General features: G+C 56.1%; 1 protein-coding gene across 1 annotated transcript; it reads left to right on the top strand.

Moving 5' to 3' along the window:
- Positions 1 to 427: 427 nt before the first annotated feature.
- Positions 428 to 27,212, top strand: LOC126650007 (protein kinase C gamma type-like; the record flags this gene model as incomplete). The annotated part of the gene is given in 20 exon segments (XM_050334447.1): positions 428 to 464; positions 1,882 to 1,912; positions 3,474 to 3,556; positions 5,758 to 5,869; positions 6,972 to 7,103; positions 9,025 to 9,181; positions 11,910 to 12,044; positions 15,189 to 15,269; positions 15,787 to 15,790; positions 16,644 to 16,718; positions 17,692 to 17,702; positions 17,704 to 17,785; positions 17,787 to 17,864; positions 19,013 to 19,104; positions 19,218 to 19,280; positions 21,135 to 21,273; positions 21,827 to 21,907; positions 22,251 to 22,358; positions 23,524 to 23,728; positions 26,876 to 27,212. Coding segments are annotated over 20 exon segments (1,882 nt in total), but the record flags the coding sequence as incomplete, so codon positions are not given.

Below are 27,212 nucleotides of genomic sequence, written 5' to 3'. Positions count from 1 at the left end.
GTGCGTGAGGACCCTAGAGACCCCCAGGATCGGTGGGACCCCCAGGACCCCAGAGACCACCGAGGTCAGGGACCCCCATGAGACCCCATAGACTTACCCGGGTCCTTCCCCAGCCCCCCCTTCTGCAGCCACTGCACTGACTTCATCTGGTGGGTTATGGACCCCCTGAGACCCCTGAGATGGCGTGGGACCCCCCAGGGACCCCCAGAGTCAGGGACCCCATAGACCCCCAGGGACCCCATAGACCCCCATAGAGCCCCCAGGTCCTTCCCCAGCCCCCCTTCTGCAGCCACTGCACCGACTTCATCTGGTGGGTTATGGACCCCAGAGACCCCCTGAGACCCCCAGAACGGACCCCTGGGACCCCCAGAGTCAGGGACCCCAGAGACCCCCGAGACCCCCATAGACTCCCCGGGTCCTTCCCCAGCCCCACCTTCTGCAGCCACTGCACTGACTTCATCTGGTGCGTGGGACCCCCACGGGACCCCCAAAACCCCGGACCCCCTGGGACCCCCAGAGACCCCCAGAGTCAGGGACCCCGAGACTCCAGAGACCCCCATAGACCCCCCAGGTCCTTCCCCAGCCCCCCTTCTGCAGCCACTGCACCGACTTCATCTGGGGTGTAGGACCCCCTGAGACCCCCTGAGACCCCCAGAACCCCCAGAGACCCCCAGGTCCTTCCCAGCCCCCTTCTGCAGCCACTGCACAGACTTCATCTGGTGCGTGGGACCCTGAGACCCCCGAGACCCCCAGAACCCCCAGGGACCCTCAGAGACCCCCAGAGTCAGGGACCCCAGAGACCCCCAGAGACCCCCATAGACTTACCCAGGTCCTTCCCCAGCCCCACCTTCTGCAGCCACTGCACAGACTTCATCTGGTGCGTGGGACCCCTACAGGACCCCCAAAACCCCCGGACCCCTGGGACCCTCAGAGACCCCCGAGAGTCAGGGACCCCCAGAGACCCCTAGAGACCCCCCGGGTCCTTCCCCAGCCCCCTTCTGCAGCCACTGCACCGACTTCATCTGGTGGGTTATGGACCCCTGAGACCCCCAGAACCCCCTAGGACCCCCAGAGACCCCCGAGAGTCAGGGACCCCAGAGACCCCAGAGACCCCCATAGAACCCCCAGGTCCTTCCCCAGCCCCCCTTCTGCAGCCACTGCACCGACTTCATCTGGTGCGTGGGACCCCCAGAGACCCCTGAGACCCCCAGAACCCCCGGACCCCCCAGGGACCCCAGAGACCCCGAGTGTCAGGGACCCCCAGAGACCCCCAGAACCCCCGGACCCCCAGGGACCCCAGAGACCCCAAGTGTCAGGGACCCCAGAGAACCCCAGAGACCCCCAGAGACCCCCAGAGACCCTCAAAATCAGGGAGGATGGGTGGGATCCCCACAGGACCCCAGGGACTCTCAAGTGTCAGGACCCCAGAGACCCCCAGACCCCAGAGAACCCCAGAGCCCCCCAGATAGTCCCAGGTGGTTCCAGGTGGTCCTGGGTGACCCTCAGGTGGTCCCAGGTGACCCCCAGATATCCCCAGGTGGTCTCAGGTGACCCTCAGGTGGACCCAGGTGGTCCTGGATGGTCCTGGGTGGTCCCAGGTGACCCCCAGATGACCCCAGGGTGACCCCAGGTGGTCCTGGGTGGTCCTGGGTGACCCTCAGGTGGTCCCAGGTGACCCCAGATGTCCCCAGGTGACCCCAGGGGGGGTCCCAGTGTGTCCCCCCCCCATTCTCAGTGACCCCAGATGACCCCAGGGTGACCCCAGGGTGACCCCCAGCTGACCCCAGGTGGTCTCAGGTGACCCCCAGGTGTCCCCAGGGGGTCCCCTGTCCCCTCCTCCCCCCCAAATTCTCACGGTGTCGTTTCTCTCCCCTCCCCCAGGGCATCGGGAAGCAGGGGCTGCAGTGCATGGGTGAGACCTCCACCCCAAAACACCCCCAAAAACCCTAAAATCCCCCAAAACACCCCCAAAACCCTCCCGGGACCCCCAAACCCCCTCCCCCCAGGGGCATCGGGAAGCTTAGGGGCTGCAGTGCATGGGTGAGACCCCCACCCCAAAACATCCCAAAACACCCCAAAAAACCCCAAAATCCCCCAGGACCCCAAAACCCTCCAGGACCCCCAAAACCCTCCCAGGACCCCAAAAACCCCAAATCCCGGGACCCCAAAATCCCCAGGACCCCTCCCACCACTGGGACTCTTCCGGGACCCCCAAACTCTCCCCAAACCCCCAAAGCCCCCTCCGGGACCCCAAATTCCCCAGGACCCCCAAACCCCCCGGACCCCCCTGGGACTCCCAAATCCCCCTGACCCCCAAAAATTTCCCAGGACCCCAAAATTCCATCAACCTCCCAAGACCCCCAAATCCCCGGGACCCCAAAATTCCCCTCCCGGGACCCCAACCCCCCAAATGGATTTGGGAGACCCCCAAATTGGGGCGGGGGCGTGGCCTGGTGATGATTGACAGGTGTGGGGAGGGCGGGCGTTGCAACTGATGGGGGTGGAACTTAGTGGGGGTCCAGGGTGATTTTGGGGGTCTCGGGGAGGGTTTGGGGGTAACTTGGGGTTATTTTGGGGGTCCTAGGGTAATTTGGGGTGCCTGACTCTGATTTTGGGGGGGTTTTGGGGGTCTGACTCTGATTTTGGGGTAATTTTGGGTCTCTGAGGGTAATTTTGGGGTAATTTCGAGGCCCTGACTCTGATTTTGGGGTGGTTTTGGGGATCCCAGGGTAATTCTGGGGGTCTGAAGTTGATTTTGGGGGGGTTTTGGGGGTCTGATGATGATTTTGGGGTAATCTGGGTGCCTGACTCTGATTTTGGGGGGGGTTTGGGGTGCCTGACGCTGATTTTGGGGTAATTTGGGGTCTCTGACTCTGATTTTGGGGTAATTTCAAGGCCCTGACTCTGATTTTGGGGGGGTTTTGGAGTGCCTGATGCTGATTTTGGGGTAATTTGGAGGCCCTGACTCTGATTTTGGGGGGGTTTTGGGGGTCCCAGGGTAATTCTGGGGGTCTGAAGTTGTTTTTGGGGTAATTTGGGGTGCCTGACTCTGATTTTGGGGGGTTTTGGGGGTCCTGGAGTAATTTGGGGTCTCTGACTCTGATTTTGGGGTAATTTGGGGTGCCTGACTCTGATTTCGAGGGGTTTGGGGTCTGATGATGATTTTGGGGTAATCTGGGTGCCTGACTCTGATTTTGGGGGGGTTTTGGGGGTCCCAGGGTAATTCTGGGGGTCTGAAGTTGATTTTGGGGTAATTTGGGGTGCCTGACTCTGATTTTGGGGGGGTTTTGGGGATCCCAGGGTAATTCTGGGTGTCTGAAGTTGATTTTGGGGTAATTTGGGGTGCCTGACTCTGATTTTGGGGGGGGTTTGGGGATCCCAGGGTAATTCTGGGGGTCTGAAGTTGATTTTGGGGTAATTTGGAGGCCCTGACGCTGATTTTGGGGGGGTTTTGGGGGTCTCTCCCCCCCCAGTTTGCAGTTTCGTGGTCCACAAACGCTGTCACGAGTTCGTCACCTTCGAGTGCCCCGGGGCCGGAAAGGGACCCCAGACCGACGTGAGGGGGGGTCCTGGGGGAGTTTTGGGGGTCCTGGGGGAATTTGGGGGTCCTGGGGGTTTTGGGGGTCCTGGATGGTCCTGGGGGCCTAGGTCCTGAGGGGTCTCAGGGGGTCCTGGGGCTGGAAAGGGACCCTGGGACTGATGTGAGGGGGGTCCTGGGGGTCTTGGGGGGTCTTGGGGGTCCTGGGGGTTTTGGGGGTCTTGGGGTGGTCTTTGACTCGTGAGGGGGTCTTGGGGGGTTTTTGGGGGTCCTGGGGGGGTCTTAGGGGTCCTGGGGGGGTTTTGGGGGTCCTGGGGGGTTGGGGGTCCTGGGGGTCCTGGGGGGTTTTGGGGGTCCTGGGGGGTCTCAGGGGGTCCTGAAGCCAGCAAGGGACCCCAGACCGACGTGAGGGGAGGTTGGGGGTCCTGGGGGTTTGGGGGTTCCTGGGGGTTTGGGGTCCTGGGGGTTTGGGGTCCTGGGGGTTCTGGGGTCCTGAGATTTTAGGGGGTTTTGAGGGGTTTTTGGGGGTCTCCAAGGGCTCGGTGGTCCCCAGGACCCCGGAACAAGCACAAGTTCAAGATCCACAGCTACAGCTTTGGGGGGTCCTGGGGGGTTTTTGGGGTCTCTGGATGTTTGGGGGTCCCGGGGGTTTTAGGGGGTTTTGGGGGGTTTCTGGGGTCCCCAAGAGCTCGGTGGTCCCCCCAGGACCCCCGGAACGAGCACAAGTTCAAGATCCACAGCTACAGCTTTGGGGGATTTGGGGAGGTTTTGGGGTCCCTGGGAGGTTTGGGGTCCTGGAGGGTCCTGGGGGTTTTAGGGGGTTTTGGGGGGTTTTGGGGTCCCCAAGGGCTCGGTGGTCCCCCAGGACCCCGGAACGAGCACAAGTTCAAGGGTGCAGCTCCAGTTTTAGGGGTCCCTGGGGGGTTTTAGGGGTTTTGGGGTCCCTGATTTTTCTGGGGTCTTGGGGTCCCGGGGGTTTTGGGGGGTTTCAGGGGGTTTCTGGGGTCACCAAGAGCTCGGTGGTCCCCCAGGACCCCGGAACAAGCACAAGTTCAAGATCCACAGCTACAGCTTTGGGGGTTTTGGGGAGGTTTTGGGGTCCCTGGGGAGGTTTGGGGTCCTGGGAGGTTTGGGGGTCCCGGGGTTTTGGGGGTTTTGGGGTTTTTGGGGTCCCCAAGAGCTCGGTGGTCCCCCAGGACCCCGGAACAAGCACAAGTTCAAGATCCACAGCTACAGCTTTGGGGGATCTCTGGGGGGATTTGGGGAGGTTTTGGGGGTTTTGGGGTCTCTGGATGTTCAGGGGTCCTGGGGGTTTTGGGGGGTTTCGGGGGTTTCTGGGGGTCCCCAAGGGCTCGGTGGTCCCCCAGGACCCCCGGAACAAGCACAAGTTCAAGATCCACAGCTACAGCTTTGGGGGGTATTTGGGGGGATTTGGGGTGGTTTTGGGGTCCTGGGGAGGTTTGGGGGTTCTGGGGGTTTTAGGGGGGTTTTAGGGGGTTTCTGGGGGTCCCCAAGGGCTCGGTGGTCCCCCCAGGACCCCCGGAACAAGCACAAGTTCAAGATCCACAGCTACAGCTTTGGGAGGGGATTTGGGGAGGTTTTGGGAGTCACTGGGGGGTTTTGGGGTCCCTGGGGGTTTTGGGGGGGGTTTCAGGGGGTTTCTGAGGGTCCCCAAGAGCTCGGTGGTCCCCCCAGGACCCCCGGAACAAGCACAAGTTCAAGATCCACAGCTACAGCTTTGGGGGGTCCCTGGGGGCTTTTGGGGTCTCTGGATGTTCAGGGGTCCCAGGGTTTTAGGGGATTTGGGGGTTTTGGGGTCCTGGGGAGGTTTGGGGTCCCGGGGGTCCCAGGGGTTTTGGGGGGTTTTGGGGGTTTTTGGGGTCCCCAAGGGCTCGGTGTCCCCCAGGACCCCGGAACAAGCACAAGTTCAAGATCCACAGCTACAGCTTTGGGGGGATTTGGGGGGATCTGGGGAGGTTTTGGGGTCCTGGGGGGTTTTGGGGTCCTAGGGGTTTTAGGGGGTTTTTTGGGGTCCCCAAGGGCTCGGTGGTCCCCCCAGGACCCCTGGAACAAGCACAAGTTCAAGATCCACAGCTACAGCTTTGGGGGGTCCCTGGGGGGGGTTTTGGGGTCCCTGGTTGTTTTGGGGTCCTGGAGGGTCCTGGGGGTTTAGGGTTTTGGGGGTTTTTGGGGTCCCAAAGGGCTCGGTGGTCCCCCAGGACCCCCGGAACAAGCACAAGTTCAAGATCCACAGCTACAGCAGCCCCACCTTCTGCGACCACTGCGGCTCCCTCCTCTACGGGCTCGTCCACCAGGGCATGAAGTGCTCCTGTGAGCACGGGGAGGGATTTAGGGGGCTTTGGGGGTCCTGGGGGCTTTGGGGTCCTGGGGTGTCCTAGGGGGTTGGAAGGGATTTGGGGGTGGGAGGGGATTTGAGGGGGTGGGAGGGGAGGGCAGGGGGCCATGGGGTGCTCCTGTGAGCACCGGGGACTCTGGGGGCTTTGGGGGGCTTTGGGGGTCCTGAGGGGTTCTGGGGATTGGAAGGATTTGGGGGTTCTAGAGGGGTTTTGGGTGGTCCTGGGGGTGGGAGGGGATTTAGGGGGTGGGAGGGGCGCTAGGGGCATGAAGTGCTCCTGTGAGCCCGGGGGTCTCGAGGGGCTCTGGGGGCTTTGGGGGTCCTGGGGGGCTTTGGGGGTCCTGAGGGGTCCTGGGGGTTGGAGGGATTTGGGGGTGGGAGGGGATTTGAGGGGTGGGAGGGGGAAGGTGCCAGGGCATGTAGTGCTCCTGTGAGCCTGGGGGCTCTGGGGGTCTTTGGGGGCCTTTGGGGGTCCTGGGGGCTTTGGGGGTCCTGGGGTGTCCTAGGGGTTGGAAGGGATTTGGGGGTGGGAGGGATTTGGGGGTCGGAGAGGGAGGGCAGGGGGCCATGGGGTGCTCCTGTGAGACCGGGGGTCGGGGGGCTTTTGGGGGTCCTGGGGGCTTTGGGGGTTCTGAGGGGTCCTGGGGGGATTGGAGGATTTGGGAGTTTAGAAGGGGCTTTGGGGGTCCTGGGGGTGGGAGGGGCTTTGGGGGTCCTGGGGGTGGAGGGGACCTTTGTGTGACCCTCCTGTGACCCCTGCCTGACCTCTGACTCCTCCTCTGACCCCTTCATGACCCCTGTCTGACCTCTGACCCCTGACTGACCCCCATGTGACCTTTCCTGACCTTTCCACCCCCTGACCCCTACCTGACCTCTGACCCCGTGTGACCCCTGTGTGACCCCCTGTGTGACCTCTGCCCCCTGTGTGACCCCTGTGTGACTTCTGACCCTCGTGTGACCCCTGTGTGACCCCTGTGTGACCTCTGCCCCCCGTGTGCCCCCTGTGTGCCCCCCGTGTGCCCCCCGTGTGACCTTTGACCCCGGTGTGCCCCCCCTGTGCCCCCTGCCCCCGTTCAGGCTGTGAGATGAACGTCCACAAGCGCTGCGTGCAGAGCGTGCCCTCCCTCTGCGGGGTCGACCACACCGAGCGCCGGGGGCGGCTCCAGATCCGCATCCAGGCCCTGCCCGGGGAGCAGCTACACGTTACTGGTACCCAAAAACCCAAAAATCAACCCAAAATCCATCCCAGCACCCCAAAATACCCCAAAATCCACCCAAACCCATCCCCGCACCGAGCGCCGGGGGCGGCTCCAGATCCGCATCCAGGCCCTGCCCGGGGAGCAGCTCCACGTTACAGGTCCTGAAACACCCCAAATTCCACCTCAGCACCCCAAAAAACCCCAAAAACACCTGAAAATACCCCAAACCCACCCCAAAATACCCCCAAAAACCATCAAAAACCATCCCAGCACCGAGCGCCGGGGGCGGCTCCAGATCCACATCCAGGCCCTGCCCGGGGAGCAGCTCCACGTCACAGGTCCTGAAACACCCAAAAACCCCAAAAATCAACCCAAAACCCACCCCAAAATACCCTCAAACCCATCCCAGCCCTGAGCGCCGGGGGCGGCTCCAGATCCGCATCCAGGCCCTGCCCAGCGAGCAGCTACACGTCACAGGTCCTGAAACACCCAAAAACCCCAAAAATCAACCCAAAAACCACCCTAAAATACCCCAAAACCCACCCAAAACCATCCCCGCCCTGAGCGCCGGGGGCGGCTCCAGATCCGCATCCAGGCCCTGCCCGGGGAGCAGCTACACGTTACCGGTACCCAAAAACCCAAAAACCCCAAAAATCAACCCAAAAAACACCCAAAAATGCACCCAAAACCATCCCCACCCCGAGCGCTGGGGGCGGCTCCAGATCCGCATCCAGGCCCTGCCCGGGGAGCAGCTCCACGTCACAGGTCCTGAAACACCCCAAATTCCAACTCAGCACCCCAAAATACCCCAAAACCACCCTAAAATACCCCAAAATTCACCCAAATCCCATCCCCACACCGAGCGCCGGGGGCGGCTCCAGATCCGCATCCAGGCCCTGCCCGGGAGCAGCTCCACGTTACTGGTACCCAAAAACCCAAAAACCCCAAAAATCAACCCAAAAACCACCCTAAAATACCCCAAAAACCACCCAAAACCATCACCACCCCAAAAACCCAAAAACACCTGCAAATACCCCAAAAACCACCCCAAAATACCCAAAACCCATCCCCGCACCGAGCACCGGGGGCGGCTCCAGATCCCCATCCAGGCCCTGCCCGGGGAGCAGCTCCACGTCACAGGTCCTGAAACACCCAAAACCCCAAAATCACCCCAAAATACCCCCAAAACACCCCAAAAATACCCCAAAACCACTCTCAAAATCACCCCCAAAATCCACCCCAAAATCCACCCCAAAATCCACCCCAAAATAGCCCAAAATCGCCCTGGGAAGCCCCAAAATCCACCTGGGATATCCCAAAATACCAAAACTCCCCCAAAATCCCCCCCAAATGCCCCTGAAATCCCCCAAAATTCCAAATAAACCCCCAAAATTCCCAAAAAAACCCCAAAATTCCCCAAAATTCCCAAAAAAACCCCAGAATTCGGTGTTTTTCTGCAGTGGGGGAGGCTCGGAACCTGATCCCGATGGATCCCAACGGGCTGTCGGATCCCTGAGCCCCCCAAAACCCCCCCAAATCCCCCCAAAACCCCTCAAATCCCCCCAAAATCCCCCAGAATTCCCAAAATTCCATGTTTTTCCTGCAGTGGGGGAGGCTCGGAACCTGATCCCGATGGATCCCAACGGGCTGTCGGATCCCTGAGCCCCCAAAACCCCCCAAAACCCCTCAAATCCCCCCCAAATCCCCCAAAATTCCAAATAAAACCCCAAAAATCCCCAAAATTCCCCAAAAAAACCCAAAATTCGGTGTTTTTCTGCAGTGGGGAGGCTCGGAACCTGATCGATGGATCCCAGCAGGCTGTCGGATCCCTGAGCCCCCAAAACCCTCAAATCCCCCAAAATTCCAAATAAAACCCCCCAAAATCCCCAAAATTCCCAAAAAACCCCCAAAATTCCGTGTTTTTCCTGCAGTGGGGGAGGCTCGGAACCTGATCCCGATGGATCCCAACGGGCTGTCGGATCCCTACGTGAAGCTCAAGTTGATCCCCGACCCCAAGAACGTCTCCAAGCAGAAGACGCGGACGGTGAAGGCGACGCTGAACCCCGTCTGGAACGAGGCCTTCCTCTTGTGAGGGGAACCCCAAAATCACCCCAAAACAGCCCTGAAATATCCCTAAAATATCCCAAAAATATCCCTAAAATAACCCCAAAATATCCCCAAAATATGCCCAACGTCACCCCAAAATATCCCCAAAACAGCCCTGAAATATCCCTAAAATATCCCAAAAATATCCCTAAAATAACTCCAAAATATCCCCAAAATATCCTCAAAATATCCCCAAAATATCCCCCAAATATCCCCAAAATAACCCCAAAATATCCTTAAAAATAACCTCAAAATATCCCTGAAATATCCCTAAAATATCCCCAAAATAACCCCCAAAAATAACAACCCTCTCTGGAACGAGGCCTTCCTCTTGTGAGGGGACCCTCAAAATATCCCCCAAATGTCCCCAAAATAACCCCAAAATATCCTTAAAAATAACCTCAAAATATCCCCTAAACGTCCCCAAAATATCCCCAAAATATTCCTAAAATATTCCAAAAATATCCCCAAAATATCCCCAAAATATCCCTAAAATATCCCCAAAATAACCCCCAAAAATAACAACCCCCTCTGGAACGAGGCCTTCCTCTTGTGAGGGGACCCCCAAAATACCCCAAAATAACCCAAAAATATCCCTGAAATAACCCCAAAATATCCCTAAAATAACCCCAAAATAACCCCAAAATAACCCCCAAAAATAACAACCCCGTCTGGAACGAGGCCTTCCTCTTGTGAGGGGACCCCCAAAATCACCCCAAAATATCCCCAAAATCAGCCCCAAAATATCCCTAAAATATCCCAAAAGTAACCCCAAAATAACCCCAAAAATAACTGCAAAGTAACCCCAAAATAACCCCAAAATATCCCTAAAATACCCCTAAAATATCCCCAAAATATCTCCCAAAATATCCCCAAAACCACCTCAAAATACACCCAAAATATCCCTAAAGTAACCCCAAAATAACCCCAAAAATAACTGCAAAGTAACCCCAAAATAACCCCAAAATATCCCCTAAATCACCCCAAAATACCCCAAAATAACCCTAAAAATAGCCTGAAAGCCACCCCAAAATTGGGGCGTCACTGGGGTGTCACTGGGGTGTCACACATGTGTCACACATGTGTCATACATGTTACATACATGTGTCATACATGTGTCATACGTGTCACACACGTGTCACTGACAGCACCCTCCGCCCCGGTGACGCCGAGCGCCGCCTGTCGGTCGAGGGCTGGGACTGGGACTGGGGGGGTTGGGGTGACACTGGGGTGTCACTGGGGTGACACTGGGATATCCCATGTCACACACATGTCATACACGTGTTACATACGTGTCACATACAGCACCCTCCGCCCCGGTGACGCCGAGCGCCGCCTGTCGGTCGAGGGCTGGGACTGGCACTGGGGGGGTTGGGGTGACACTGGGGCGACACTGGGGTGACACTGGGGTGTCACTGGGATATCCCATGTCACACACATGTCATACATGTTACATACATGTGTCATACATGTAATTTACAGCACTCTCTGCCCCGGTGACGCCGAGCACCGCCTGTCGGTCGAGGTCTGGGACTGGCACTGGGGGGGTTGGGGTGACACTGGGGTGTCACTGGGGTGTCCCATGTCACATGTGTGACCCATACATGTTACATATGTGATACATACGTGTGTCATACAGCACCCTCCGCCCCGGTGACGCCGAGCGCTGCCTGTTGGTCGAGGGCTGGGACTGGCACTGGGAGGGTTGGGGTGACACTGGGGTGACACTGGGGTGTCACACACGTCATACATGTGTCATACATGTTACATACGTGTTACATACATGTCACATGTAGCACTCTCCGCCCCGGTGACGCCGAGCGCTGCCTGTCGGTCGAGGTCTGGGACTGGGGTGACACTGGGGTGACACTGGGGTGTCCCATGTCACATGTGTGACCCATACATGTTACATACATGTGTCATACATGTAATTTACAGCACCCTCCGCCCCGGTGACGCCGAGCGCCGCCTGTCGGTCGAGGGCTGGGACTGGGACTGGGGGGGTTGGGGTGACACTGGGGTGACACTGGGGTGATACTGGGGTGTCACACATGTCATACATGTTACATACATGTTACATACATGTAATTTACAGCACCCTCCGCCCCGGTGACGCCGAGCGCCGCCTGTCGGTCGAGGGCTGGGACTGGGACCGGGGGGGTTGGGGTGACACTGGGGTGTCACTGGGGTGTCCCATGTCACATGTGTGACCCATGCATGTTACATATGTGATACATACGTGTGTCATACAGCACCCTCCGCCCCGGTGACGCCGAGCGCTGCCTGTTGGTCGAGGGCTGGGACTGGGACTGGGGGGTCACTGGGGTGACACTGGGGTGACACTGGGGTGTCACACACGTCATACATGTGTCATACATGTTACATACGTGTTACATACATGTCACATGTAGCACTCTCCGCCCCGGTGACGCCGAGCGCTGCCTGTCGGTCGAGGTCTGGGACTGGGGTGACACTGGGGTGACACTGGGGTGTCCCATGTCACATGTGTGACCCATACATGTTACATACATGTGTCATACATGTAATTTACAGCACCCTCCGCCCCGGTGACGCCGAGCGCCGCCTGTCGGTCGAGGGCTGGGACTGGGACTGGGGGGGTTGGGGTGACACTGGGGTGTCACTGGGGTGACACTGGGATATCCCATGTCACACACATGTTACATACATGTTACATACATGTCATTGACAGCACTCTCCGCCCCGGTGACGCCGAGCGCCGCCTGTCGGTCGAGGTCTGGGACTGGGACCGCACGTCCCGCAACGACTTCATGGGGGCCATGAGCTTTGGGGTGGCCGAGCTGCTCAAGGGACACGTCGATGGATGGTGGGGAGGGCTGGGGGGTCCTGGGGGGTCCTGGGGGGATTTGGGGGAGATTTGGGGGAATTTAGGGGAATGTGAGGAGCTTTAGGGTGGCTGAGCTGCTCAAGGGACACGTCGATGGATGGTGGGGAGGGGTCTGAGGGGGTCCTGGGGGGGACTGGGGAGGATTTGGGGGGGTTTGGGGGGGTTTGAGGGGATTTGGGGGGATTTGGGGGGTTGGAGGGAGCTTTGGGGTGGCCGAGCTGCTCAAGGGACACGTCGATGGGTGGTCAGAAAGGGGGGCTGGGGGGGTCCTGAGGGGGATTGGGGGGATTTGGGGGTTTGGGGGGATTTGGGGATTTTGTGGGTTGGAGGGGATTTGGGGGGATTTGGGGGGTTTGAGGGGATTTGGGGGGTTTGAGGAGCTTTGGGGTGGCCTGAGCTGCTCCAAGGGACACGTCGATGGGTGGTCAGCAAGGGGGCTAGGGGGTCCTGGGGAGTGTTGAGGGGGACTTGGGGGGTTTGAGGGGATTTGGGGGTTTGAGGAGCTTTGGGGTGGCCAGGCTGCTCAAGGGGCCGCATCGATGGATGAGTCAGAAAGGGGGCTGGGGGATTTGGGGGATTTGATGGGGTTTGAGGGGGGTTTGGGGGGTTTGAGGGTTTGGGGGGGTTTGAGGGGGATTTGGGGGGTTTGGGGAGGATTTGGGGGAGGATTTGGGGGGAATTTGGGGGGTTTGAGGAGATGTTACATATGTGATACATACGTAAGTCATACAGCACCCTCCGCCCGGTGACGCCGAGCGCTGCCTGTTGGTCGAGGGCTGGGACTGGCACTGGGAGGGTTGGGGTGACACTGGGGTGACACTGGGGTGTCACACACGTCATACATGTGTCATACATGTTACATACGTGTTACATACATGTCACATGTAGCACTCTCCGCCCCGGTGACGCCGAGCGCTGCCTGTCGGTCGAGGTCTGGGACTGGGGTGACACTGGGGTGACACTGGGGTGTCCTCATGTCACATGTGTGACCCATACATGTTACATACATGTGTCATACATGTAATTTACAGCACCCTCCGCCCCGGTGACGCCGAGCGCCGCCTGTCGGTCGAGGGCTGGGACTGGGACTGGGGTGACACTGGGGTGTCACTGGGGTGTCACTGGGGTGTCACACACATGTCATACATGTTACATACGTGTTACATACATGTAATTTACAGCACCCTCCGCCCCGGTGACGCCGAGCGCCGCCTGTCGGTCGAGGGCTGGGACTGGGACTGGGGGGGTTGAGGTGACACTGGGGTGTCCCATGTCACATGTGTGACCCATACATGTTACATATGTGTCACATACGTGTGTCATACAGCACCCTCCGCCCCGGTGACGCCGAGCGCTGCCTGTTGGTCGAGGGCTGGGACTGGGACTGGGAGGGTTGGGGTGACACTGGGGTGACACTGGGGTGTCACACATGTCATACATGTCACACACATGTCACACACGTGTCATACATGTTACATACGTGTTACATACATGTCACATGTAGCACTCTCCGCCCCGGTGACGCCGAGCGCTGCCTGTCGGTCGAGGTCTGGGACTGGGGTGACACTGGGGTGACACTGGGGTGTCCCATGTCACATGTGTGACCCATACATGTTACGTACATGTGTCATACATGTAATTTACAGCACCCTCCGCCCGGTGACGTCGAGCGCCGCCTGTCGGTCGAGGGCTGGGACTGGGACTGGGGCTGGGGTGACACTGGGTGTCACTGGGGTGACACTGGGATATCCCATGTCACACACATGTTAGCATACATGTTACATACATGTCATTGACAGCACTCTCCGCCCGGTGACGCTCGAGCGCCGCCTGTCGGTCGAGGTCTGGGACTGGGACCGCACGTCCCGCAACGACTTCATGGGGGCCATGAGCTTTGGGGTGGCCGAGCTGCTCAAGGGACACGTCGATGGATGGTGGGGAGGCTGGGGTCCTGGGGGTCCTGGGGGATTTGGGGGAGATTTGGGGGAATTTGGGAATTTGAGGAGCTTTGGGGTGGCCGAGCTGCTCAAGGGACACGTCGATGGATGGTGGGAGGGGTCTGAGGGGGTCCTGGGGGACTGGGGAGGATCTGGGGGGGTTTGGGGGGGTTTGAGGGGATTTGGGGATTTGGGGGGCTGGAGGAGCTTTGGGGTGGCGAGCTGCTCAAGGGACACGCCGATGGTGGTCAGAAAGGGGGGCTGGGGGTCCTGAGGGGATTGGGGAGATTTGGGGGCTTGGGGGATCTGTGGTGGTGGGTTGGAGGATCTGGAGATCTGGGGGCTTGAGGGGATTTGGGGGCTTGAGGAGCTCTAGGGGCCTGAGCTGCCCAAGGGACACGCCGATGGGTGGTCAGCAAGGGGGCTGGGGGTCCTGGGGTGCTGAGGGGGACTTGGGGGTTTGAGGGGATTTGGGGGTTTGAGGAGCTTTAGGGTGGCAGCTGCTCAATGGACCTATCGATGGATGAGTCAGAAAGGGGGCTGGGGGATTTGGGGGACTTGATGGGGTCTTGAGGGGGTCTAGGGGGTTTGAGGGTTTGGGGCTTGAGGGGGATCTGGGGGCTTGGGAGTGATCGGGAGGATCTGGGGAACTTGGGGGTTTGAGGAGCTTTGGGGTGGCCTAGAGCTGCTCAAGGGACACGTCGATGGGTGGTCAACAAGGGGGCTGGGATTTGGGGGCTTGAGGGGATTTGGGGGTTTGGGGGATTTGGGGGTTTGGGGGATTTGGAGGCTTGATGAGCTTTGGGGTAGCTGAGCTGCTCAAGGACACGTCGATGGGTGGTCAGCAGGGGGCTGGGGGTCCTGGGGTGTTGAGGGGGACTTGGGGGTTTGGGGAGGATCTGGGGGTTGAGGAGGATCTGGGGGAGATTTGGGGTGGGCTGAGGAGGATTTGGAGATCTGGTGGTTTGGGGAGATCTGGGGGTTTGAGGGGATCTGGGGGACTTAGGGGGACTTGGGGTGGGCTGGGGAGTCCGGGAGGGGCTTTGGGGGACTTGGGGGATCTGAGGGTCTGGGAGTCTGGGGGTTAAATTGGAGGGGTTGTTTCCATTCTGGGAGCGTTAAATTTTGGGGAGGGGTTTAAATTTGGGGGAGGGGGTTTAAATGGGGAGGGGTCCCTGCCCCCCAGGTTCAAGCTGCTGAACCAGGAGGAGGGCGAGTATTACAACGTGCCCGTGGCCGACACCGACGACTGCGGCCTCCGACCCAGGCCAGGTCTGGGACCCCTAAAAACCACCTGGGACCCCAAAACCCCAAACCACCCCCAAACCCCTGGGACCCCAAAACCCCAAAACCACCCCAAACCCTGGACTCCTAAAATCCCCCCAAAACCACCCCCAAACCCTGGGACCCCCTGGGACCCCCAAAACTCCCCTGGGACCCTCTAAACCCCCTGGGCCCCCTAGCCCCTCCCCTGGGACCTCAAAACTCCCCCTGGGACCCCTAAACCCCCCTGGGCCCCCAAAACCCCCTCTGGACCCCCCAAAACTCCCTGGGACCCTCAAACCCCCTCTGGGACCCTTTAACCCACCCCCAAAACCACCCCCAAACCCCTGGGACCCCCAAACCACCCCCTCTCCCCAAAAATCCTCCTGAAACCTCCAAAATCCTCCCCCAAAACTGCCCTGGGACCCCAAACCACCTCCCAAAATTCCCCAAAACCACTGGGATGCCCCTGGGACCCCAAAATCTCCTGGGACCCCCTAAATTTGCTATTTGTGTTGCAGGCCTGTAACTACCCCTGAGGCTCTACGAGGTAATGACCCTGGGACCCCCCATGACCCCCATGACCCCTTTGACCCCCTTTCACCCCTGACCCCAGACCCCTCTGTGACCCCCCTATGACCCTCTTGACCCCCCAGACCCCTCTGACGACCCCCATGACCCCTTGACCTCTCTTTTGTGACCCCCCATGACCCCCCTTTGCCTCCTCTGGGCCCCCTCTTTGTCCCCCTTAACCCCCTTTGACCCTGACCCTTTGTGACCCCCTTTGTGACCGCCTCTTTGACCCCCCAACCCTCTGACCCCTCCTTGACTCCCCAGACCCCCTTTATGACCCTTGTGACCCCCATGACCCCTTGACCCCCTTTTGATCCCCTCTTAACCCCTTTGACCCTGACCCTTTGTGACCCCTTCGACCCCCCTTGACCCCAACCCCTCAGACCTCCTCTTAGACCCCCTTGTGACCCCAACCCCTGAACCCCTTGACCTCCTTTGTGACCCCCTTGACCCTAACCCCCTCTGACTCCCTCCTTGACTTCTCAGACTCTCTCTTTATGACCCCTTTAACCCTCGACCTCTCTCCTTGACCCTGCCACCCTTCTGACCCTCTCTGTGACCCTTTATGACCTCCTCAACCCCTTTTGTAGACCTCTCTTTGACCCCCTTTGACCCCAACCCCTTTGATCCTCCTCCTTGACCTTCCAGACCCTTATGACCCCTTTAACTCCCCTTGACCCTCTTTGACCCCTCCTTGACCCCCTTTTTCTACTCTTTGCCCTTTGCCCCTGACAGAAAGTCAGCTGGGGCCCTCCTCCTCCCCCTGCCCCCTCCCCCCTCCCCGAGCCCCACCTGACCCAAAAAGGCTTTTGGCACCGGCCGCTCCCACCTCGGGGACTTCACCTTCCTCATGGTGCTGGGCAAGGGCAGCTTTGGCAAGGTAGGACCCCAAAAACACCCCTAGATCACCCCAAAATCATCCTAAACACCCTAAATACCCTCAAAACTACTCCTAAAATACCCCCAAACCCACCCTAAAATACCCCAAAATCCACCCAAAACACCCCTGGGGGGCTTCACCTTCCTCATGGTGCTGGGCAAGGGCAGCTTCGGCAAGGTGAGACCCCAAAAACGCCCTAGATCACCCCAAAATCATCCTAAAACACCCTAAAACATCCAGAAGCCACCCCAGAGTACCCTAAAATACACCCAAAAATTCCCCCCAAACCTGAACCCCCAAAATCTCCCCAAATCTGGACCTCCCTAAACCCCCCTAAACCCCTGGACCCTTCCCAAACTCCTTCCAAACCCCTTGGGACTCCTAAACCCTTTGATCGCTCTAAATCTCTCAATCCCCCAAAATCCTCCCAAACCCTCTGGGACCCTCTAAAACCCTGACCTCCCAAACCTGAATCCACTCAAACCCCTGAGACCTCCAAAACCTCCCCAAACCACCTGAGACCCTCAAAATCCCCCCAAACCTGAACCCCTGCCAAACTTGAACTCCACAATACCGTGGATCCCTAAAATCCCCTAAAATTTAGTCAAACCCTGGGACTCTAAACCCTCCAACCTCCTGGACTTAAACGTCCCCTCTAAACTGCCTGGGACCTCAAAATCCTCTAAACCTGAACTCTCACAAACTTGAACCCATAAATACTGTAGATCCCTCAAAACTCTGTAATTCTACCAAACTCCTGACCCCTAAAATCCCTTCAAACCCTGGGACCCCCAAACCTCCTCAAACCACTCTGATCCCCAAAGTCCCCCTAAACCTGAACCCCAAAATCTCCTGATCCTCTGCAACCTTGCTTCTAAGCTTCTCTCTGACCTCTGGCTCTAAACCTCTAGGACCTCTAAAATTCCTGATCCCTCTAAAATCTCTAAAACCCCTTCTCCTGCACCGTGCCCAGGTGATGCTGGCTGGAGCGCTGCCTGTCCGAGCTCTTCGCCATCAAGATCCTGAAGAAGGACGTGGTGGTCCAGGACGACGACGCCGCCTCCACCTCTGGTGGAGCGCCGGGTGCTGGGCCCTGGGCCCGCGGCCCCACCTCTCACCCACCTGCACTCCACCTTCCAGACCCCCGTGAGCCCCACGGGCACTGGGAGGCACTGGGAGGGCACTGGGAGGCACTGGGAGGCACTGAGGCACTGAGGGCACTGGAGGGACTGGGAGGGCAATTGGGGCGGTTTCACTCTTTCACATGTCTGCCATTTTCCCCTCACGGTTTCCCGCCATTTTCCCTCACGTTTCCCTACCATTTTCCCCTCACGTTTCCCATCCTTTTCCCTCACATTTCCTACATTTTCTCACATTTCCCTGCCTTTCCTCACATTTCTCCATTTCCCTCACATTTCCCACTTTCCCTCACATTTCTCCATTTCCTCACATTTCCTCTCCATTTCCCTCTACATTTCTCATTTCCTTACATTTCTCATCTCTTTTTGTCTCTCACATTTCCTCCATTTCCCTCACATTTCCCAATCTTTTCCCTCACATTTCCTCCATTTTCCCTCACATTTCTCCACTGTCCCCTCACATTTCCCTCCTTTTCCCCTCACATTTCCTGCCATTTTTCCCTCACGTTTCTCCACTTTTCTTACCTTGAATTTCCTACCTGTTTTTTCCTCACATTTCTCTACATTTTCCTCACATTTTTCTCCATTTCCTCACATTTCCCATTTCTCTCATTTCTCACCCTTTCCTCACATCTCTCCATTTTCCCTCACATTTCTCCCTTTTCCCTCATATCTCCATTTCACATTCTCCATTTTTCCTCACATTTCCTCCATTTTCCTCACATTTCCCTGCATTTTCCCCTCACATTTCCCTCCTTTTCCCCTCACATTTCCCTCCATTTCCCCCTCACATTTCCCTCTGTTGTCCCCTCACATTTCCCTCAATTTTCTCCTCACCTTTCCCTCCATTTCCTCACATTTCTCATTTTCCTCACTTTTCTCTCCATTTCTCCTCACATTTCCCACACTCTTTCCTCTCACATTTCCTCTTTGTCCCCTCACATTTCCCACAATTTTCCCCTCACATTTCCCACCTTTTACCCCTCAGGGGGTCCCTGACCATGTGCGTGTCCCCCCCACCAAGTCCCTATTTCCTCATTACTGGGAATTCCTGGGCAAGGCTTGGGGGTGATTTGGGATCACTGGGATGAACTGGGATGAACTGGGATGGACCGGGGGGGTTCCCTGACCGTGTCCCCCCCATTTGTCTTCCAGGACCGGCTCTATTTCGTCATGGAATACGTCACGGGGGGGGACCTGATGTACCACATCCAGCAGGTGGGGAAGTTCAAGGAGCCCCACGCCATGTGAGTAATCCCCCCAAAAAATTACCCCCAATTTACCCCCAATTTAGCCCCAATTTTGGGGTCCCCTCCTGACTCCCCCCATTTCTAAATTTCCTTCCTTCCACCCCCAACAGGTTTTACGCTGCCGAAATCGCCATCGGTCTCTTCTTCCTCCACAACCAGGGCATCATCTACAGGTGGGAGCCCCCCCAAAATCCATCTTTGACCTCCCCCCAAAATCCATCTTTGACCTCCCCCCAAATCCATCTTTGACCTCCCCTAAAACTCCCCTTTGAGCACTAATCCCCCCAAAACCCTCTTTGACTCCCTCAAACTCTCCTCAAAACCCATTTTAACCCTCCAACCCCCTAAACCTCTCAAATCCCTCCCTAGGACCCTCCTGAACCTCTCAACCTCTAGAAACCTCCCTAAAGCTCACCTTTGAACTCCCTAAATCCCTCCAAACCTCCCTTTATCCTCCTCAAACTCCCTCTAAAACCCCTTTGAATCTCCTAAATCCTTTAACCCCCAAAACCCACTCAAATCCTTCCCACCAGACCCTCCTGAACCCCCAAACCCCTCAAGAACTCCCTCCAAACCCGCCCTGACTCCCAAATTCCCAACCCCAGGACCTGAAGCTGGACAACGTGATGCTGACGCCCATAGGGCACGTGAAAATCACGGATTTTGGGATGTGCAAGGAGAACATGTTCCTGGGGCCACCACCCCACCTTCTGCGCACCCCGACTACATCGCCTCGAGGTGAAAATGATGGAGGGACACCCCAAAATCCCTGGGAACACCCCAAAATTCAGGAGGGACCCCACAAAAAATAAATCCATGGAGGACTTGGGGTCACTGGGGACTCAAGGTGGTTTTTGGGGAAATGGTGGGTTCAGGGTCCCAGAGGTTGAGGTGGGGTTCAAGAACTGGGGACCCAAAATCTGGTGGGACCACCCATAAAGAAAATCCATGGAGGACTTTGGTGTCAGTGGGGATCCAGGTGAGGTTTTTGGGGAATGGGAGTTTGGGGTTCTGGTGGGTTTGGGGTCCCAGAGGTTGGGGCTCATAATTGGTACCCTAAAATCCAGGTGGACCCCAAAGTTTATGTGACGCCTCCAAAATCCATGGGGTCACTAGATCTCAGGTGGCTTTTTGGGGAAAAGGTGGGTTTGGGGGTCCCAGGGTCTGAGGGTCCCAGAGCCTGATGGGGTCCAGGGTTTTGGGTCTCCTGCCATTTTTGGTGCTGTTTTCCCAGATCATCCGACATACTAGCCCTACGGGAAGTCCTGACTGGTGGTCTTTAGGGTCCTCCTTACGAGATGCCATGCGGCAGGTGAGTTTGGGTCCCTAAAGATTTGGGAGGTCTTGAAGGATTTTTGGGAGGTTTAGGGTGATTTGTAGGGCTGGGGAGGATTTGGGGGCAGCTGGAGGTGATTTGGGGGTCTTGAGGGATTTAGGAGACCCTGATGGAATTCTTGGGGTGATTTGATGCCTTGATGATTTTTGTAGAGGCTGAGATGACTGAGGGGGTCTGAAGGATTTGGGGATCTCTGAGAATCGGGGCTGCGTGTCAGTTTGGGGGCGTTTTGGGTCCCAAATGATTTTTGGGGTCTCCTTCCTCCCCATTGCCCTCTCTCGATGGGGAGTGACTGAGGACCAGCTGTTCCAGTCCATCCTGGAGCAGACGGTGACTACCCCAAATCCCTGTCCCGCTGAGGCTGTCGCCTATCTGCAAGGGGGTGAGGGACCCTCCTCCTCCTTTTTCCCTCCATTTTCCCCTCACATTCCCCCCCATTTCCCAAAAATCTTCCTTTTTCCACATTTCCTCCATTTGCCTCCTCCACATTCCTCTCCATTTTCCCTCACATTTTCCACCCTTTTCCTCACATTTCTCATTTCCTCACATTTTCCCCTCACATTTCCTCCCTATTTCCCCTACATTCCCTCCCTTTCCTCCAAATCCTTCCCACCAGGACCCTCCTGAACCCCCAAACCCCCCCAAGAACCCTCCAAAACCCGCCCTGACCCCCCCAAATTCCCAACCCCAGGGACCTGAAGCTGGACAACGTGATGCTGGACGCCCAAGGGCACGTGAAAATCACGGATTTTGGGATGTGCAAGGAGAACATGTTCCCGGGGGCCACCACCCGCACCTTCTGCGGCACCCCCGACTACATCGCCCCCGAGGTGAAAAATGGGGGGGAGGACACCCCAAAAATCCCCAGAGAACACCCCAAAAAATTCAGGAGGGACCCCCCATAAAAAATAAATCCAAGGAGGACTTTGGGGTCAATGGGGATCAAGGTGGGTTTTGGGGAAATGGGTGGGTTCAGGGGTCCCAGAGGTTGAGGTGGGGGGTTCAAAAATTGGGGGGACCCAAAAAATCCCGGGTGGGACCACCCATAAAGAAAAAATCCAAGGGAGGGACTTTGGTGTCAGTGGGGGATCAGGTGAGGTTTTTTGGGGAAAATGGGTGAGTTTAGGGGTTCTTGGGTGGGTTTGGGGTCCCAGAGGTTGGGGGCTCATAAATTGGGGTACCCCAAAAATCCCAGGTGGGACCCCAAAGTTTAGCGGGACGCCCCCCAAAAAAATCCATGGGGGTCAATGGAGGATCCAGGTAGCTTTTGGGGGGAAAAAGGTGGGTTTGGGGGTCCCGAGGGTCTGAGGGTCCCAGGGGCTTTGAGGGTCTCAGGGGTTTTGGGGGTCTCCTTTGCCATTTTTGGGGTGTTTTCCCCCCCAGATCATCGCGTACCAGCCCTACGGGAAGTCCGTGGACTGGTGGTCTTTTGGGGTCCTCCTTTACGAGATGCTGGCGGGCCAGGTGAGTTTGGGAGGTCCTAAAGATTTGGGAGGTCTTGAAGGATTTTTGGGGAGGGTTTGGGGTGATTTGTGGGGGCTGGGGAGGATTTGGAGGCAGCTGGAGGTGATTTGGGGGTCTTGAGGGGATTTGGGGAGGAGCCTGAGGGGAATTTTTGGGGTGATTTGAGGGGGGGGCCTTGGAGGGATTTTTGGGGAGGGTTTGGGGTGATTTGGGAGTGATTTGAGGGGGGGTCTGGAGGGGATTTTGGGGGGATCTCTGAGAATCGGGGGCGGCCGTGTCAGTTTGGGGGCGTTTTGGGGGGATCCCAAATGATTTTTGGGGGTCTCCTTCCCCCTCCCCACAGCCCCCCTTCGATGGGGAGGACGAGGACGAGCTGTTCCAGTCCATCCTGGAGCAGACGGTGACTTACCCCAAATCCCTGTCCCGCGAGGCTGTCGCCATCTGCAAGGGGGTGAGGGACCCTCCTCCCCCCTTTTTCCCTCCATTTTCCCCTCACATTCCCCCCCATTTCCCAAAAAAATTCCCTTCTTTTTCCCCTCACATTTCCCTCCATTTGCCCCCCACAATTCCCTCCATTTTCCCCCTCACATTTCCCACCTTTTCCTCACATTTCCTCCATTTCCCTCATTTCCCTCACATTTCCCTCCATTTCCTCCTCCACATTTCCCCCTTTCCCTCACATTTCCCTCCTTTTCCCTCACATTTCCTCCATTTTCCCCTCACATTTCCTCCATTTCCCTCACATTCCCTTCCATTTCCCTCACATTTCCCCATTTCCCCTCACATTTCCTCCTTTCCCTCACATTCCTCCCATTTTCCCTCACGTTTCCTCTCTTTCCCCTCACATTTTCCCTCACATTCCCCCTTTCCCTCACATTCCTCCCATTTTCCCTCACATTTCCTCCATTTCCTTCCATTTTCCCCTCACATTCCTCCCATTTTCCCTCACGTTTCCTCTCTTTTCCCTCACATTTCCCTCACATTTTCCCCTCACATTTCCCTCCCTTTCCCCTCACATTTCCCTCCTTTCCCTTCCATTTTCCTCACATTTCCTCACATTTTCCCCTCACATCTCCCCCCATTTTCCCCTCACATTCCCCCCCTTTCCCCTCACATTTCCCTCACATTTTCTCCTCACATTTCCCTCACATTTTCTCCTCACATTTCCCTCCATTTTCCCCTCACATTTCCCTCCATTTTCCCTCACGTTTCCCCCTTTCCCCTCACATTTCCCTCCTTTCACCTCACATTTCCTCCATTTTCCCTCACATTTCCCCCATTTTCCCCTCACATTTCCCTCCTTTCCCCTCATTTTCCCTCACATTTCCTCCATTTTCCTCACATTTCCCCCTCACATTCCCCCATTCCCCTCACATTTCCCTCATTTCCCTCATTTCCCTCCATTTTCCCTCATTTCCCTCACATTTCCCTCACATTTCCCTCACATTTCCCTCCATTTTCCCTCACATTTCCTCACATTTCCCTCACATTTTCCCTCACATTTCCCCCATTTTCCCTCACTTCCCCCTTTTCCTCACATTTCCCCATTTCCCACATTTCCCTCCGTTTTCCCTCACATTTCCCCATTTCCCCTCACATTTCCCCATTTCCCCCAGTTCCTGACCAAGCACCCGGGGCGCCTCAGGGCAGGGCCAGGGGAGAGCAGGAGGTTCGGGTCACCCCTTTTCCGCCAGCACCGACTGGGAGCGACTGAGCGACTGGAGGTGCCCCTGTTCACTCCCGCCCCGGTGAGAGACCCCCTCAAAAAACAACACCCCAGGACCTCCAAAACCCCCAAACCCCCTGTTCACCTCCCGCCCGGTGAGACCCCTCAAACAACACTCCAGGACCCCCAAAAACCCCAAACCCCCTGGGAACCCCCAAACCCCCCGCTTCACCCCGCCCGGTGAGGACCCCCTCAAAACAACACTCCAGGACCCCCAAAAACCCCTAAACTCCCTGTTCACTCCCTGCCCGGTGAGAGCCCCCTCAAAAACAACACCCAGGACCTCCTAAAACCCCAACCCCCCCGTTCACCTCCTGCCCGGTGAGAGACCCCCTCAAAAACAACACCTCAGGACCCCAAAACTCCCAAAACCACCCTAGGAACCCCAAAACCCCCGTTCACCCCTGCCCGGTGAGACCCCCAAAACAACACCCCAGGACCCCCAAAAACCCCCAAAACCACCCGGAACCCCTAAAACCCCTCCTGTTCACCACCTTGCCCAGTGAGAGACCCCCAAACAACACCCCAGGACCCCAAAACAACCCAAAACCACCAGGACACCCAATTCTCTCCCCGGGACCCCCAAAACCCACCAGGACTCTCAAAATCCTTCAGAGATGCCCCAGCCTCCCTCCAGGGACCCCCAAACCCCTCAGGACTCCCCAGACCCCTCCAGGACCCCCAAACCCCTCCAGGACCCCCAAACCTCCCCTAAACCCCTCCAGGACCCCTCAAGCCCCTCCAGGACCCCCAAAACCTCCCCCAAACCTCCAGGAGCCCCAAACTGCTCCCAAAGCCACTCTCCAGGACCCCCAAACCCTGCCAAGAGCCCCCAAAACCTCCCCCAAACCCCTCCAGGACCCCTAAACCCCTCCAGGACCCCCTAAATCTCCCCCAAACCCCTCAGGACTCCTCAAACCCTCCAGGACCCCCAAAACCTCCCCCTGCCCAGATTTGGGGTCTCCCTAATTTGGGGTCCCTCCCACTAACCCCCTTCTCTCTCTCTCTGTGTCTGTCCGTCCGTCCCCGAGTCGTTTGTCTGTCCTTGCCCCCTCATTTTGGGATCCCCCAAATTTGGGGTTTGGGGTGTCTTTGTGTCCATCTGGGTCATGGGTGGGGATTTAGAGGTCTCTTTTGGGAGGGTTATTGGGGTCCAGGTTTGGGTCCCTTTATGCCTGGTTTTGGGCTCCCAATTTTGGAGTCCCCTTTTAGTCATATCTCTGGTCTCCCTTTGGGCTCCCAATTTTTAGGGTCTCTCTTTTGGGGTCCTTATTTTTAGGGTCCCCCCTTTTTTATGCTCCTGGTTTTTGGGGTCCCAATTTTTGGGGTCTCTCTTTTTTGGGGTCCTTATTTTTGGGGTCCCCCCTTTTTTATGCTCCTGGTTTTTGGGCTCCCAATTTTTGGGCTCCCTCTTTTTTTGGGGTGTTTTTGGGCTCCCAATTTTTGGGGTCCCCCTTTTTTGCTCCTATTTTTGGGGTCCCCCTTTTTTACTCCTATTTTTGATCTCCCAATTTTTTGGGTCCCTCTTTTTGGGGTCCCCCTTTTTTTACTCCTATTTTTGGCCTCCCACTTTTTGGGGTCTCCCTTTTTTATGCTCCCATTTTTGGCCTCCCAATTTTTGACCCTCCCTATTTTTGGGGTGGTTTGGCTCAATTTTGGGTTCCCAATTTTGAGCTCCCAATTTTTGAGGCTCCTCTTCCCACTCCCCTTTTCTATGCCCCTCCCTTTTTCCACCCTTTTTCCCCCAAATTCACATTTTTCCCCAAATTCCGGTTTTCCCCAAATTCGTGGTTTTCTCCCAAATTCTTTTTTTTTCTTTTCCCTAATTCTTGGGGTTTTTTTTCCCCCCAAATTCTGGATTTTTCCCCAAATTAATTTTTTTCCCCAAATTTGGGTGTTTTTTCCCCCAAATTCCGTTTTCTTCTCAAATTATTTTTTCCCCAATTCCTTTTTTTGTTTGTTTTTTTTTGTTTGTATTTTGTTGATGTTGTTTTTCTTTATTTGGTTTTGTGGTTTTTGTTTGTTCGGTTTGGGTTTTTTGTTTTGTTTTGTTTTGTTTTCCCAAATTTGGGCTTTTATTCCCCCAAATCCTTTTATTTCTTTTTCCCAAATTCATTGAGTTTTTCCCTAAATGTGATTCTCCCCCCCCCCCCCAAATTCTTTTTTTCCCAAATTCTTTTTCCCAAAAAAATCCTTTTGTTTTTCCAAACTCAGGTTTCCCCCTCCCCCAAAATCCGTGTTTCTTTCCCCCAAAATTTTTTTCCCCACGGGGTTTTCCCAAGAGCTTTTTCCCCCAAATTCGGGTGTTTTCCCCCAAATTCAGTGTTTTCCCCCAAATTCCATGTTTTCCCCCAAATTCGAAATTTTCCTCCAAACTCCTTCTTTTCTTTCCCCAAATTCCTGTTTTCCCCAAATCCTTTTTCCCCAAATTCTTTTTTTCCCAATTATTTTCCCAAAATTTTTTTCCCCAAAATCCTTCATTTTTTTCCAAACTGAGGCATTTCCCCCTAATTCAGTGTTTCCACTCGATTTCCCCAATTCATATTCCCCCAAAATCAATGTTTTTCCAAATTCATGTTTTTCCCCAAAATTCGAATTTTCCCCAAACTCCTTCTTTTTTTCCCCCAAATTCCTGTTTTTTCCCCCAAATCCTTTTCCCCCAAATTCATGGTTTTCCCAATCCTTTTTTTCCCAAATTAGTTTTTCCCCAACTTCTTTTTTTCCCGATTTTTTCCCAAATCCTCCTTTTTTTCCAAACTCAGGGCCTTTTCCCCCAAATTCATGTATTTCCCCCAATTCAATTTTCCCCCAAATTCCATGTTTTTCCCCAAAATTCATTATTTTCCCCAAAATCATGATTTTCCCCCAAATCCCTTCTATTTTTTTTTATTTTTTTCCCCCAAATTCCTGTTTTTCCCCCAAATCCTTTTTTTCCCCAAATTCATGGTTTTTCCCCAATCCGTTTTTTTCTTTCCCAAATTCGGGGTTTTCCCAAATTCTTTTTTCCCAATTTTTTTCCCAAATCCTTCTTTTTTTCCAAACTCGGGACGTTTCCCCCAAATTCAGGTGTTCCCCCTCCCCCAAATTCCATGTTTTCCCCCAAAATTCATGTTTTCCCCCAAAATTCATGTTTTTCCCCAAAATTACTGATTTTTTCCCCCAAATCCCTTCTATTTTTTTTTTAATTTTTTTTCCCAAATTCCTGATTTTTCCCCCAAAAAAAAACCCCCAAAAAATCAAAGTGCGGTCGGAACGGGGAGAACTTCGACAAGTTCTTCACCCGCGCCCCCCGCTGACCCCCGACCAGCTGGTCCTGGCGAGGCTGGACCAGGACGAGTTCTCGGGGTTCAGCTACACCAACCCCGACTTCCTGCACCCCGACCTGCGCCTCGCCAGCCCCCCCAGCTCCCTCGTCTGACCCCCCACCCCAAAAAAATATTTGGGGGGGGGTCCCGACCCCCAAAAATTCCTACACCCCGATTTTGGGGGGATTCTCCCTCAATTTGGGGCTCCCAGACCCCTCTTTAAACCCCCTCTCCCCAATTTGGGGGTTCCTGCACCCCGACCTGCGCCTCGCCA

This window comes from Myiozetetes cayanensis, unplaced genomic scaffold (genome assembly GCF_022539395.1).
Source record: "Myiozetetes cayanensis isolate MyiCay16 unplaced genomic scaffold, myiCay2020 scf531, whole genome shotgun sequence".
Lineage (NCBI taxonomy): Eukaryota > Metazoa > Chordata > Aves > Passeriformes > Tyrannidae > Myiozetetes > Myiozetetes cayanensis.
Note: the sequence above shows the minus strand (reverse complement) of the source record. Positions and strands in the feature narration are given on the sequence as shown.